Source organism: Chelonoidis abingdonii, chromosome 5 (genome assembly GCF_003597395.2).
Source record: "Chelonoidis abingdonii isolate Lonesome George chromosome 5, CheloAbing_2.0, whole genome shotgun sequence".
Lineage (NCBI taxonomy): Eukaryota > Metazoa > Chordata > Testudines > Testudinidae > Chelonoidis > Chelonoidis abingdonii.
The window spans coordinates 140,778,780-140,793,805 of record NC_133773.1 but is presented as its reverse complement, the minus strand read 5'-3'; the positions used below and the strand labels follow the sequence as shown (position 1 = coordinate 140,793,805).

The window sequence follows — 15,026 nt, the reverse complement described above, 5'->3', positions numbered from 1 at the left end:
TTTATTTATTTATTTATTTATTTATGGCTTGAATCTCTACCCATATAAAAACAATTACAGAACACAGCTTGAGCTCAGAAGATAACTGTATACAATTAAAAACAAAAAGGTGCAAATCTGAAGCTGTAATGAGATACTGAAGAAACCATGGAAACTTGGAAGACCCAAGCAAGCAAGTAGAAAGCAATGAAACCGAAGTATGAAAATTACAGGAAGGAGAGGTTACTCACCTTGTGCAGTAATGGGAGTTCTTCAAGCTGTGTCCCCCTGCAGGAGCTTCACTTAAGGTGCACATGTGCCCCTATGCCTCTGATCAGAGATTTTTGGGAGCACTGCCCATTCTGCCCACACATGCGCCCTGTACATCCTTGTGCCCTGTACCAAGGCTTCAAATGGCAGAGCAGGCAAACCGCTCTCAGTTCTTCCTCTATTGCAAAGCCTACACAGGCAGCTCCTAAACAGAGGGGAAATTGGTGGGTAGTGGAGCACCCACAGGGGAATGCACCTTGAAGAATTCCAGTTACTGCACAACATGAGCAACTTCTCCTTCTTTGAAGAGACTCCCTGTGGGCACTCCACTTTAGGTGACTCCGTAGCAGTAACCCTTTGAGGAGGTGGAAGTTTTGGAACAAAGTTGCTGCCTATTGCCGCATCTGATCTTGCAGCATAAATTAGGGTGCAGTGGTTAGAAACAATGTACATCAAGAACAATGTTGCAGCCCTGCAGATTTAAGCAACGAGAACATGTCTGAGTAGAGCTGCAGACAGTGATCTAGTAGAGCATGCACTCATTCTTAGGGGAGGTGTAACCGCAGGGAAACCATAACAGGCAATAATACATCCAGGAGACACATTTAGAAAGTTTTGAGTAAAGATAGGTGCTCCATTAGACTTATCTACAACGGAAACAAAGTTTGGGGGTCTTCCTGAATGGCCTAGTCCTGTCCAAGTGAAAAGCTAATGCATGAAAAGAAGGCTCTTGTGTAAACTGAGGTAACTTGGGGAAAAAACAAAAGATGAATAGTTTGGTTGATATGAACTCCAGAGGATATCTTAGGTAAGAATTTTGGATGAGGTTGTAAATGTTCCTTCTTGGAGAACAAAGTAAAATGGAAGGTCTTCAATTACAGCCCTGTCTCCCCATCCCTTTGAGCAGAAATGACCGCCACCAAGGCGGCTGTCTTCATAGACAGATATAAAAGTGAGCACATAGCTGTTTCATGAGATGGTTAAGAACCAGGCTGAAAACCCAAAGTAGCGTAGGGGCTCTTATCTCTGGAAAAAGATTTATAAATCCTTTTACGAATCTCACGGTGGTTGAATGAGTGAAAAACAATAAACTTTCTCTTGGCATGTGGAAAGCTGTTATTGCTGTTAAATAAACCTTGATGGAACTCCAGGAAAGGCCTGAATTTTTCAATTCCAACAGGTTGTCGGGGGGGGGGGGGGGCAGAGAAATAGCTCAGTGGTTTGAGCATTGGCCTGCTAAACCCAGGGTCATGAGTTCAGTCCTTGAGGGGGCCCACTTTGGATCTGGGGCAAAAATCAGTACTTGGTCCTGCTAGTGAAGGCAGGGGGCTGGACTCGATGACCTTTCAAGGTCCCTTCCAGTTCTAGGAGATAGGTATATCTCCAATTATAAAAAATATATATAAAGGAAAGATGACTGGACAGAAAACAGATGGCATTGGTTACACCAAAGGCTATAACATCTCCATTTCTAAAGGTAAATATGTCTATTAGATTTCTTTCTACAATTCAACAGTATCTTTGTACGTCTGATGAGCATAAGGTCTCTTGTCCTGAGAACCACTGAGGAACTAAGATTGAAGTGAAAGGTCTGACTCACATCCTGAGACAATAATGGAGGTTTTACCTGTAGCCTTCACAGAGGGCAAGAGGTGAGTCTGAGGAGGTTCGGAAACCAAAGTTATAGGGGCCAACCTTGATGCAATCAAAATGACTTTGGCTTTGTCCTCTCTGTTCTTGAAAAGTAACTTTAAGAGCAATGGAGTTGGAAGATCTGCATAGAGAAGACCCTTTGTTCATATAAGGAAAGCATCTCCTAGAGATTGCTGATTGAGACCCCCTCTGGAACAGAATTTCCTTTCATTTTGTGTTGACTACTGTGGCAAAAAAAATTCATCTCTGGAAATCCCCAAGTCAGGAGTATTTTACTGAGCACTCAAAGAGTCCAACTCCTGTTTGTAATTTAAGGTCGAATGTCTGCTCAGATGATCGGCCATGGTGTTTTGTATATCTGGGAGGTAAGAAGCTCAGATGACTATCTGGCTATGAAACAGTTCCAAAGTTTTACCACTTAGAGGTAGAGTGAGAGGAACACACTCTGCCCTGACATTTGATTTAATACATGCATGCTGTGTTTGTCATAATCTTGGTAAATTTGTTTTTGAGTAGGGGAAGAAAGTGGAGGAAAGCATTTTGATCACCCTTAATTCCAACAGATTGATGTGTAAGCGGTGTTCCCGTTGTGACCATTCTCCATGGTCTCTGTGAGGACCCAAATGTGCTCCCTATTCCATGAGCGGTGTGTCCAATGTCAATACGACTATAAGAGGGATTCTGCATAAACTTTGGATAAATTCCGCCACCAGATGAGTGACTGTAGGACCTGAATGAGTACAGGTACTTGCTTGTTGAGACTGATTGTACTGGATGTATGAACAATCCTGAGCCACCCCTGAAGACATCAAAGATGAAACCTGGCATTTTGTGCCACAAAACCACAAGCTGCCATATGTCCCAGCAGTTGCAGACATGTCCTTGTTGGAACTCGAGGGCTGAGCAACACTGTTTGTATAAGGTTATTTAGAGTAAAGATCCTGTCGGAGATAAACTCTGCCATTATAGAATCCAGAAGAGACCTATAAAAAGAATTTGTTCTGTAGGGGTCAAGACTGATTCTGAGATTTAGCTGCAGGCCTAAACTTTTGAATAGCAAAGTTGTTGTTTGAACTGCACCTCCTGATGTGACTGACCTTTGAGGAACCTGCCATCTAGGTAGGAAAAGAAAAAAAGAGGTAAAAAGCAACAGAGTGTCCTGTGGCACCTGACAGACTAACAGATGTATTGAAGCATAAGCTTTCATGAGTGAATACCCACATGCGTCTGACAAAGTGGGTATTCACCCACAAAAGCTTATGCTCCAATACATCTGTTAGTCTATAAGGTGCCACAGGACTCTGTTGCTTTTTACAGATCAAGACTAACCCGGCTACCCCTCTGATACTTGACACAACAGAGGTAAGCAGCTACGACCACCATGTTGCTTCAGAATACCCTTGGGGTGGATGACAGGCCAAACAGTAGGACTCAATACTAGTAATGACTGTGACTGAAAGTGAGATTCACTTGTCTTGCAAAAGTAGTAGGCGTTTTTAGATCAAAGGTTGCAAATTCATCTCCTAATTCCAGAGACAGAATTACAGCTGCTAGGGACATAGTCTAGAATTTCAGAAGCCTGACATGCTTGTTCAGTTGATCTAGTATTGGTCTCCAAACCCTGTTTTTCTTGCATATCAGAAAATATCTTGAATAGAATCCCTTTCCCCTGTGTTGAAATGAGATTGGCTCCCTGGCTCCTAGACTTAGGAGTGATGACATCTCCTGTGTCAACAACTGCTTATGAGAGGAGACCCTGAAGAGGGACAGGGAAGGGGGTTGCAAGGCAGGAACAGAGGTAAACTGGGTAGTATAACTCGAAGTAATGGCTTCCAATATCCATTTGTCCAATGTTATAGCCTTGTATGCTTGAGGAAATAGAGAGAGGCAGTGTTCAAACAGAGGAAACAGTTGTGTTGTGCAGATGATAAAACCTGGTCATTGGTTGGTCTGGACTCAGGCCCAAACAATCAAAACTGGCATTTGGACAACACTGAAGGCTAGGATGAAGCAGTCGAGGTAACTGAAGGCTTTTTCTTTAAAAAGCATGACCTCTGGTAGTTTAGGTGTCCAGTGGAAGGCTGAAAATAGAGCAGGGCAGGATTCTGAGCTAACTGAGACCAGCTAAACTTCCTTTTATTTGCAGATGTGTATATCCAAAGACTTAAGTATTGCCCTAGAGTCCTTTAGGGTATGAAGCAAGTCGTCCATGGAATCTGCAAAAAGCTTCTGGCTATCGAAAGGTTAATCTTCCACAATCAATTCTCCTTCCCGCAGAAAACCAGACAACTGAAGCCAGGAAGGTCACTTCATCACTAATATAGTGAAGAGAGACCTCGCTGTTGTCTCTGCCACATCGTGTGAAGACCACAGTGAAGTTTTTGCCAACAGCTCACTCTCCTTTGTTATGGAGATGAACTGTTATTGATGTTTGTGTGGTAAAAGATAAATAAAAGGTCTCCTCGGGCTAAGAATGTGGAGGAGAGATGCACTATTACAGGGAACCAGGTCTTCCATGTTCCCTGAGGGGCTGAGGTGAGATTGCTGAAAACTGCTGGTGATCCATTGCCCATGGATCCAAGGAAGGACAAAGACTGAGACTATAAGGCATGCGGGGAAGAACTCAATGCTGGTCATCCCAAAAGTTGGATGGCAGGAGTCTGGTGTCCTGCCTCCGCAACAGGGAATAATGTTTCCTGGAATAAATTGGAGATCCTTGAAGTGACAGCTCTGTGTTTGAGTCAGAATGCTCTTCCACCTTGTATCAAAGGTGACAACCACTCCTCATGAATAGTCAGAGATGGAGAAGAGATAAGTCTCCCAGAAACATGAGGAGTTGGTGAACCAGCCAACCTCATTATTGAGAGGCATCCAGAGGTTGCAAGGAGCGGAGACTCAGGCTCATTCGGTACCATCATGTTTTTCAGGTACTGGAATTCCTGTGGTACTGGCACAACCGTACTCAGTATCGGCACCGATGGTGTGGCAGAGGTCATCATGCGAGGCGCTGACAACAATACCAAAGGAGTCAAGGATTCCATTGAAGCTGGTCTCCTGGTAGTGGAAGTCTTTGGTACCAATATCTTTACCCTTGAGGTATGGGACTTAGTTGAAGTCTTAACATGCTTCATGGTACCTGAAATACTCGGATCCTCACTAGCACTTCCCTGAGGGCCTGAGGTCTCTGGAGACTGGATCTGCTTTGATGAGGAACTCTCTGTTTTGCCTCTCTTATCCCCTTTCTTAAGCTTGGACTGCGAAACTCTCAGTACTGGCACTGAAAAGGGAAATATATGTTCCAAGTATAAGGTACTAACCCTACAACTAATAAGAACTAAGTATAAAACATAAACCCTAATAAAAGGGGGAAATAGGCACCCAGCAAACAGGCATGCGCTATATCTCAGTCTCTGATTGAAAGCAGCTGACAAGGAAGCGAGGATGGTTAGCCCTGGTAGAGGACATGAGGATGCGTAGGGCGCGTGTGCAGGCAGAACAGGCACTGCAAGCAAAAACCTCTGATCAAAGGTGCAGGGGTGCATGCACACACAAAGTGGAACATACACAAGAACACTACTTGAAGAAATAACCTCGGCTTGAAATTAGTTTAATAGTTCTTCACACATGTACCCCGTTAAACAACTCCAGCCAAATAGTCTTCATTTCTGCCATGCGAGGGCCTAATCCTGTTAACTTTTACTCACATGAGTAATCCTTCAAAAATAAACTTTGCATTGACATTATTTTCCTAAACATTGCAATGGAAACATTTCTATTAGGTTGTGTTTTCATATTAATTATATATTTATTCACTACCTGGAAAAATACCAGAACAAATTATTAAACAAACAATTTCTAAGCACCCAGAGGATAACAGGGTTGCAAGGAATCGTCAGCATGGTTTCATGACAAATCAGCCTAATTTCCTTGTTTGACAGGGCTACTGGCCCAATAGATAAGGAGAAACAGCAGACAAGATTTTTGATTTTAGTGAGGCTTTCGAGACAGTCTCACATGACATTCTCAGACAAACTAGGGACGTGGTCTAGATGGAATTATTAAAAGGTAGGTGCACAATTGGTTAAAAGACTATACTCAAAAGTATAGGACTGTCAAATTGGGGGGACATATCCAGTGGGGTCCTACAGGGGTCTGTCCTGGGTCCAGTACTAGTCAACATTTTTATTAATGACTTGGATAATGGAGCAAAGAGTATGCTTATAAAACTTGCTGATGACACTAATGTAGCACTTTGAAGGACAAGATTAGAAATCAAAACAAGCATGATATAGTGAAGAACTGATCTGCAATCCACAAGATGAAACTGAATAAAGACAAGTGCAAAGTACACCTGTACCTCAATATAACGCGGTCGTGGGGAGCCAAAAATCCCTATCGTGTTATAGGTGAAATCCCGTTATGTTGGGGTAGCAGTGGCAGGGCTGCAGCGATTTAAAGAGCCTGGGGCTCCAGCCATGGGGAGCCTTAGGCCCTTTAAATAGCCGCTGAAGCCCCGCTGCCATAGCCTCAGGGTAGTGGCAGCAGGGCTCCAGTGGTGATTTAAAGGGCCCTGGGCTCCCCACAGCAGCTGGAGCCCCGGGCCCTTCAAATCACCGCTGGAGCCCCGCTGCTGCAGCCCCATGGTAGCACAGCAGGGATCCAGCAGTGATTTAAGAGCTCCTGGCTCCGGCCACTGCGGGGAGCCTGGGCCCTTTTATTTAACTGCCGGCCGAGCTCTGCTGCTGCAGCCCCGGGGTAGTGGTGGCAGGGCTCCGGCAGTGATTTAAAGGGCTCAGGGCTCCACAGCAGCCAGAGCCCCGGACCCTTTAAAGTGCCTCCGGAACCCCACTGCTACCGCGCTATATGCAAACCCGTGTTATATCGGGTCCCGTTATAGCGGGGTAGCGGTGTAATTCATTTAGGAAGTAAACATCAAATGCATAACTACAAAATGAGGAATAACTGGCTAGGTGGTAGTACAGAAGAAAGGGCTCTGGGATCTGTAGGAAATCACAAATTAAATATGAGTCAGCAATGTGATACAGTTGCAAAAAAGATCATCATCATCCTGCGGTGCACTAACAAGGGTGTAGTGTGTAAGACATGGGAGGTAACTGTCCCACTCTACTTGGCACTGGTGAGGCCTCAGCTGGAGTACTGACCACTTCTGGGCACCACATTTCAAGACAAGGTGGGAGGGGGAAATGGAGTATGTCCAGAGAAGAGCTATAAAAAATAATAAAAAGGTTTTAAAAGCTAACCTATGAGGAAAGGTGAAAAATATTAAGCATGTTTAGTCTTGAAAAAAGACAACTGAAAGTGTTCTTCAGTATGTTACGTACTGGTATGAAAAGAGGACAGTGATCAATTATTCTCCATGCCCACTGAAGAAAGGACAAGACAGTTTCCTGAATCTGCAGCAAGGGTCATTTAGGTTGGATATCAGGAAAAACTTTCTAACTCTAAGGATAGTTAAGCACCAAAAGAGGCTTCCAAGGGAGGTTGGGGAATCCCCATCATTGGAGGTTTTTAAGAAGAGGTTGGACAAATACCTGTCACGGATGGTGTAAGTTTAGTTGGTCCTGCATCCGTGCAGGGGGCTGGACTTGATGACCTCTCAAGGCCCTTTCCAGTCCCATATTTCTATGATTACAGCAGTGCTTAAGAATGGGGGTCCCATTGTGCTAGGCACTGTACAAACACAACAGCAGACAATCTCTGCTCCATAGAGCTTAAAATCTAAACAGATAAGACAGATGCAGAGTAGGGTTGTGTAAAAAATTTTTCTATACTTATATTTTGTGACTGTTTACACCTCACTGTGCTCCTTTAAAATAGAGTTTGTTCAAATCTCTTTCAAAATTTACCTCAGATTTATCTATATTTCCTATATATTGACTCTCCACCCCTGCAGGAACTGCTTAAACAGAGTGCCCTAAAAATGACAGTTCACATCTATTTAAAATGTATATTTATATATAGGGATATGTGCAGTGGTATGTACATTCTGAAAGAAAAAAAACCTCTTACTTTTCATCTTTTAAAATCTGTATGATGTTCTTTCTCAGTTGATAAACTCTTAATATAGTAATCTTGAGAAAGCCATTTTGCTCACCAGCACAATATAAAAACTACTGCTGGTTTCATTAATGGTGAAGTTAGTTAACTATCAGCACTAGGAAATGTTTAATGGCATACTAAATACATCCATTTTTCGTTATTTAGAATTAATTTATGTACAGTCTTTGGATAGCACATATTTATAAGAAACGGCAACTCACAGTTGACACTCATCTCCTTTAATTCCTTTGGTAGTACAGAAACACTTTCCGGTATTTGTATTACAAATAGAGGCATGACCATTACACTTGCAAGCTGTAAAGGAGATTAAAAAAAATAGTTTTGAGTAAAACAAGAGGGACAGATTTGTTTCTAGTGATTAAAACATTTAGGCAGAGAACTGAGATATGTTAAAGGTGAATTACAAACCAAAAATGTACTTGTGCGCATTTGCTTCTTTATGCTTAAATACCTCAATATCAATTGGGAAGTTATCAGATTTTTGGTTTTTCTTTCTTTCTTTTGGGGGTGGGGTTAACATTAAAAATATCACCATATACAGGAATCTCTCGGTGAAGTTCTTTGGTTTCTGTTATGCAAGAAGTCAGACTAGGAGATCACAATGGTCACTTCTGGCTTTACAAAAATAAAATAAGATCTATGAATTCTCTACTGCCCTATTTCTGCTGGAGAACACTTTGAAGAACTGCTGTACTAATGCGATGACATCACAAGGGAATGAAAATTCAAAAAGGGAGGAGCTGGTTAATATTTACAATACCTATTTTCTCAAACTCCTGACAAACATTTGAGAGAAAAGCTCTGTGTGAACAATTCAACACTTCTACCTCTTCCTTTGGGAGCTGAAGGTTTCGCCAGGAAAAATGAAGAATTGATATCCCTGGTATTTCCAATGGTAAAAAAGCAGAAAAAAATCTGACATCTTTATGAATAAAGGGGTAGTGAAGGCACAAGACATTTTTTCTTTGCAGTTAATTTAATATAATTCATTAGGTTCATAGATTCCAAGACTAGATGGGACCATTGTGATCATCTAGTCTGACCTCCTATATAACAACACAGGCCAGAGAATCTCCCCAAAAATAATTCTTAGGACATATCTTTCAGAGAAATGTCCCATCATTGTCAGTGACAGAGAATCCACCCCGGTCCCTTGTAGATTATTCCACTGCTTAATTACCCTCCCTCTTAAAACTGTATTCCTTATTTCCAGTCTGAATTTGTTTAGCTTTAACTTTCATCCACTGGCTCATGTTATATCTTTCTCTGCTAGACTGAAGAGTCCATTAGTAAATATTTGTTCCCTATGTAGATACTTACAGATTGTAATCAAGTCATCCCTTTACCATCTCTTTGCTAAAGGGGGGAGGGATAGCTCAGTGGTTTGAGCATTGGCCTGATAAACCCAGGGTTGTGAGTTCAATCCTTGAGGGGACCATTTGGGGAACTGGGGTAAAAATCTGGGGATTGGTCCTGCTTTGAGCAGGGGGTTGGACTAGATGACCTCCTGAGGTCCCTTCCAACCCTGATATTCTATCATTCTATGAAATTACGCTCCTTGAGTCTATCACTATAAAGCATGCTTTCTAATCCTTCAATCACTCTCATGGTTCTTCACTGAACCCTCTCCAATTTATCAATATCCTTCTTGATGTTAGATGAAAATTAGATGAAAGGTTATCACAGTTCCCTTCAAATGGTGCCTAGATTCCTTTTGTGAGCTATTCAAGCAAAGGACTGAAAGGCAGACTCATCTCCTGTACCTTCGCAAGGAATACGTGTGAAAGGGAAATATACATGGCTTCTCAACTAAACACTTCCAGGAGTCTAAAAGCAGTTTCTTCAGCCTTCTACTGTAAATTATTTGACCTTATCAGGGTGGCTTGATTCAAATTAGAGCAATTTACATCACTGATTTAAATAAGCAAGCAGAAAACCTTGATTTAAATCACTGATTTTAATTGTGTTTTGCATTTGGACTTTTTAGTTATTTTTCAAAGGTTGATTCTCTTTAATTCAATAAAACAAGCTTAACCGTGCTGGATACCTTAGAAAAAATATCAAAGTGTATCAAACATTTTTTGTATTTAAAACTAACTGATTTATTAAACCAAAGAAGCATTATCTGTAATCAGTAAACTGAACTGATTGTTTCTGGTTTCCCTGTCCTTCAAGATTTCAGAAGTAGCTCTCCTTCTCTCACATCTAGCCATAGTTTGAAAGAGGATAAAAAACTTTCCTGCTTTTTCAACTCCCAATTGGTTTCTTAACTTTGAATGAACTAGTCATTAAACTGAACTAGTTGAATAAACTGAAAAGAAAAATGTTCTCTCTGCACCTGAACAAAAGGATACTGCTGTCCAACACTGATTTAGCACTTCAGCAAACTCTGGTTTCAGCTACTTAGCCAGTGACTTCCGTCAATAGTGCAGTTTGATTTTCTTTAAAACTTGGCAGAAAACACGTACTGCTTATTATTCCTCGTATTTAATTTAAATGACAGATTATAATACATTTTGGCCTTAACACAGGATGACAATTTCCATTTTTTTTTAATAGTTTTTTTTTTAAAATTCCTGTATTTAAATTTAAAAATCCAATTTGATTTAAAAACATGGATTTTATTTATTTTAAATAGTCAATTTTTATGCACTGTGGACCTCATAAAAGCCAAAACAACTCATGATCTATAGATTTGCACTCCCATAGAGCAGAGTTCCTCGGGCTTTTTCCACAGCACAGACTGCAAAATACAAAGATTATTTCAGGGACCACCTCCATTCTCACTCACTATCATGAGAGCAAACGCCCTCCTCATTCATGACTTCATAACAGCTCAGTGGCAGCTACTGCACCCTTTCCGTGGAAAAGGATTTATATAGTTTAGCTGTCTTCCAGTGAAATTTAGCAACTCACGGGGGCAAGTGCAGCTCCCTGTCACCAACCAACTGCCTGTGGACCACCAGCAAGTGTTCCAGGCAGCATCATTTTAGAATCATCATCAGAGAGGAAATTTATTTGATCTCAGGGATAACAGTGCCTTCTATTTTATTCCAAATACCTTATTTATCTATCACTAACATTTCTTCATGTGAAAGTTCCATCAGAAAATTCAAAAATACTGAATAAACTAGAGAAAGCTCCCTTACAACTATTTTTGTGCTTCCATCGGTTATATTTTCTGCCCTTAGTTAACACTCTGTTCTACACAGGACAACCCTATTTTAAAAAGCAGCTGCTGAGGTGTGAATTAGCTAGCATTCTGTTATCTTTCTGATACTGCAAATGGCAAGGGGCCAACGAGAAAAGGGAAAAGAACTCTTTTGACCACAGCTCTATTAAACTTTAAAAACAGTAGTGTCCTAAAATATCCTGTCTTAGCAAAAAGGAAAAAAGGAGAAGACCTCAGCTACCCCCACCTTTTGCTGCCACCATTCAACACTTTTTGTCAGTCTCTCAAATTCCAAGTATACCATCATTTTTAGGGTCTACAAAGTCTACATTATTCTGAGGCCTACAACTATTTCAAGACCTGATCACAGTTCTATGCAGACCAATGCACAAGTCAGGCACCAAGTCAGATACAAGAGCTCAATTCACAGGAAAGAGGGATTTTTCCAACTTCCATCCTCAGGAAAGTTGGAAACATCAACCCTGCCATCCCTCTGACATTAACGTTATCCCATTTGAGGGGGAATCTGACCCACGCTGCGCCATACTGCCAGAACCAACCAATTTACAGGATTGCCAACCAAAATGGCAATCCTGTAAATCAAAACATATGTTAATCATACAATACAATCACAATTATCACCAATAGCTGGTGAACACACAACTATTTCCAAATATTTAAGCTTCCCCAAAAGCTGTGACTGAAATAGGGCGTGTAACAAACCAACCAATACAGACAGAATAAAGAGGAATTAAAACCCAAATAATCCCAGAGGAGAAAAAAGGAGGCAGCGTAACGAATTAAGATAACAGAAAACTGCTCCTGGTACACACCAGCCAATCCAGTGCCTGTAACGAACTCTAGGAATTCACCAGTGGCAGCCTTTCCAAGAAAAAACAGCTGCAACTGGCTAGCAATTGCTCTGGCATCATGGGATGCAACCCTGCCTCCCTGGTCTCCATCTATAATCCAAGTTAGCCCTCGTTGATCAAACTCTTTTTTTCCCACCTTCATAGTAAATATTGATAGAATGAGGGTAAAACTAAAAACTTAGACAAATATCTTATAGTACATTTTTTCTTCTGACATTACCTACTAGCTTTATCAACTACGGATTAAATGTTAATTGCTATCCTATTAATACTTAGCATGGTTTCTAGTTTTTTCCATACCTTTGAATAAAATTTGGCTTGGGATTTTATAAAGATACTAAGAGAAAGAAAGACATTCCACTCTCACTGCATATGAACGGATTTGAGCATCTAACTCCCCTAAGTCCACTGAAAATCTCTGCTTCAGTGCTGTCCACCTTTGACAGATTTTCTTTAGCCAAGCCACTAGTGGATGTCATTGAGTCTCTGGCTCTTCTCTTTTTATGTGTTATAGAAAACTCTGCTTGCGGGACGTTCTCTGGAGGTATGGATGTGTGGGAGGATGCTAACCACGGACTGTGACAGGAAGCCTTCCCCTCAGTGCCTCTTTAAAACCTCCTATTCCTCAGGCTGTAGAGATCATGGAGTTCAGCAGTGGAATAATCAGAGTGTACAGCACAGAACTAGCTTTGTCCTGCTGATCAGAATAGCTTGGCCCGGGCCAGAGGTACACTAAGATCAGAGTTCCGAAAAAGACAGAGATGGCTGTGAAGTGGGAGGTGCAGAAGGTCCTGCACCTGCCCTGTTGGGAGAGGATCCTGAGGATGGCTATAACGATGTTCAGGAAAGAGCTCATCATGGTCAGGAAGGACCCGACACTGACAATGCAGGCCAAAGCCAGGGCAACCACTTCATTGTTCCAGGTCTCAGCTCAGAAGAACTTCACCAATGGCATGATGTAACAGGAGAAATGGTTGATGCTGTTGGCTTCATTGAAGCACAAGAGTCATACAACACATGAGCAACAACATAAACTGTTTCTGTATCATGCTCAGATAATAGACTGGACCCTCTTCCCACCCCTAAAAAAGCAACTTATGCTATGTGAAATTCTGTGTCACAAGGACACACTGTAATCCAATAGTTAGAACTGAATGCTGGGAGTAAAAATTCATGTCTTCTATTGCCAGCTCACTCTCCAATTCATTGCATAGCTTGGGCCACTCATAACTCTGTACCTCAAGGCATCCTATGTAAAGTCAGTTTAAGAATACCAGCAATAATAATTCACATAGATGTTACGTGGTTTAATGTTGTATTAAGTATACAACACCATGCTTACCGTATTCCTAGACTGCCAATACCAGCACACAGCATGGGGTTATATCCCTCACGCTGCCGCAGATTTCTTATGTGATGTTTGACAAGACTCTCCCATCATGCACATGCACAGGAGGACTGAATTAATGTTGCACAGACAGCCTTAATTCTGGCATTTCCTATTTTTTGAGAGCTTGGCTTTGCAACCTTAATGTCCTTTTAGTGTAGTCTGGATGTGTAATAAATGAAATACATAGTAGCTGATATATACAAAAAGGGATCTGATTTCCACTCAAATACTATGGTGATACGCGGCAGTATAAAACCCCCGAGATTTGATTATACTATAGATTTAAGACTTCACTTACACTGGCATGTTCCTCCATTAGTAGGATCTCCGTAGTAGCCAGATATACAAGTCTCACAGTGTTTGCCAGTTGTCAGGTTCTCACACTTCTCACAGACGCTTTCATTTACACATTTACTGTGCCCATTGCACTGGCAGGCTGAGGGAACAAATTGACACTTGGTAGTTGTGCTCAAATATAGTGCTTCACACAGTGTCTGAAGAATCTCATCTGCATTTTGGGTTAGCAGCTTAATCAAGTTATGAATGGAACTACCTCATGCAAGTTCTGAATTGCAAAGAGACCGTGGTTCTCATGTTAAGGCCATGACATCTGAGATCATCACGAAGATGACTGTTTCAAATTTAAAATGTTAGAGAGGTATAAAATAAATTGATTAGCAAAGTATACAATAGAGATACTGTTCTGACTGGACTGGAAGCAACAAGAGGGAGAGGTCCATGGGGTTGTGGGGAGGCAGGCAGTCCACATATTTTTGGGATCCTCACTACATAACTCAACGCAAATGTGCTGAATAAGAAACTGGCCCTTGCTAACAGTCAACTGAATGTTTTATTTAGAAAACAAGAACTGCATTTCTTCTTATGTTCATTCATTCCTCCTGTTTACATATACTCAAAAGAGATTAATAGAAAGACTAGAATGCTGTAGTCTGACTGTGGACTCCTTCCTTTTCAAAATTAAATTTACATTCTTTGTGCATATTTCACTTTTTCTCTCTTCATTTAGTAATAGGAAATTAAATTCTGCAATCATTTAAGAATCACCTGGAGTCTAAGGCTATGTCTATACTACACAGCCTTTTAGCAGGGGTGAAAGTGAGCTGGTACAGTACGGCGTACCGGTAAGAAGCTGGTACTGGCCCATACGCAGCCCATGTTAAAGCACTGTTGCTGACCCTTTTGCCTCCCTGTTGGCAGCCCTGCCGGTAGGGACCGCACCAGCAGGGCTGCTGACAAGGCGGATGGGGCAAAAGGGGCAGTTGCGTTAAAGCACTGCCGTGGCAAGGGACCCTCCTTAAAGCACTCTGCCTCTTCTTTCCCACCCACCGACGGCGNACTTCCATGATTTCTGAGAACATTTCATCTCGTGTTCTCTTCCTCCTCCGCCTTATCTGAGCTGCCTTGGGGATGGCGATTTAAAAGGGCCCACAGCTACTGGAGCCTCAGAGCCTTTTAAATCGCCGCCAGAGCTCTGAGCGGCACGGGTCAGGCAGTGTGGATGGGCTGGCTGGGGGAGGCTGACCCCCAGCCCTGGCCCTTCCGCCCGAGGTCCTGCCCCTTCTGGGGGCTCGGAGTTGGGCCCCCGTAC

The 15,026-nt window shown here is 42.0% G+C and overlaps 1 protein-coding gene across 4 annotated transcripts in view; it reads right to left on the bottom strand.

Annotated features, from left to right (window-relative positions):
- ATRN (attractin) overlaps nt 1–15,026 on the bottom strand; it is a 427,246-nt gene that overhangs the window by 282,730 nt on the left and 129,490 nt on the right. For all 4 annotated transcript variants that reach the window (XM_032765826.2, XM_032765825.2, XM_032765827.2 and 1 more), the window contains exons 19-20: nt 13,716–13,853; nt 8,184–8,277 (exon numbers count right to left, since the gene is read on the bottom strand). In XM_032765826.2, the coding sequence (XP_032621717.1) occupies nt 8,184–8,277; nt 13,716–13,853 (232 nt within the window). The remainder of the gene's footprint in view (nt 1–8,183; nt 8,278–13,715; nt 13,854–15,026) is intronic.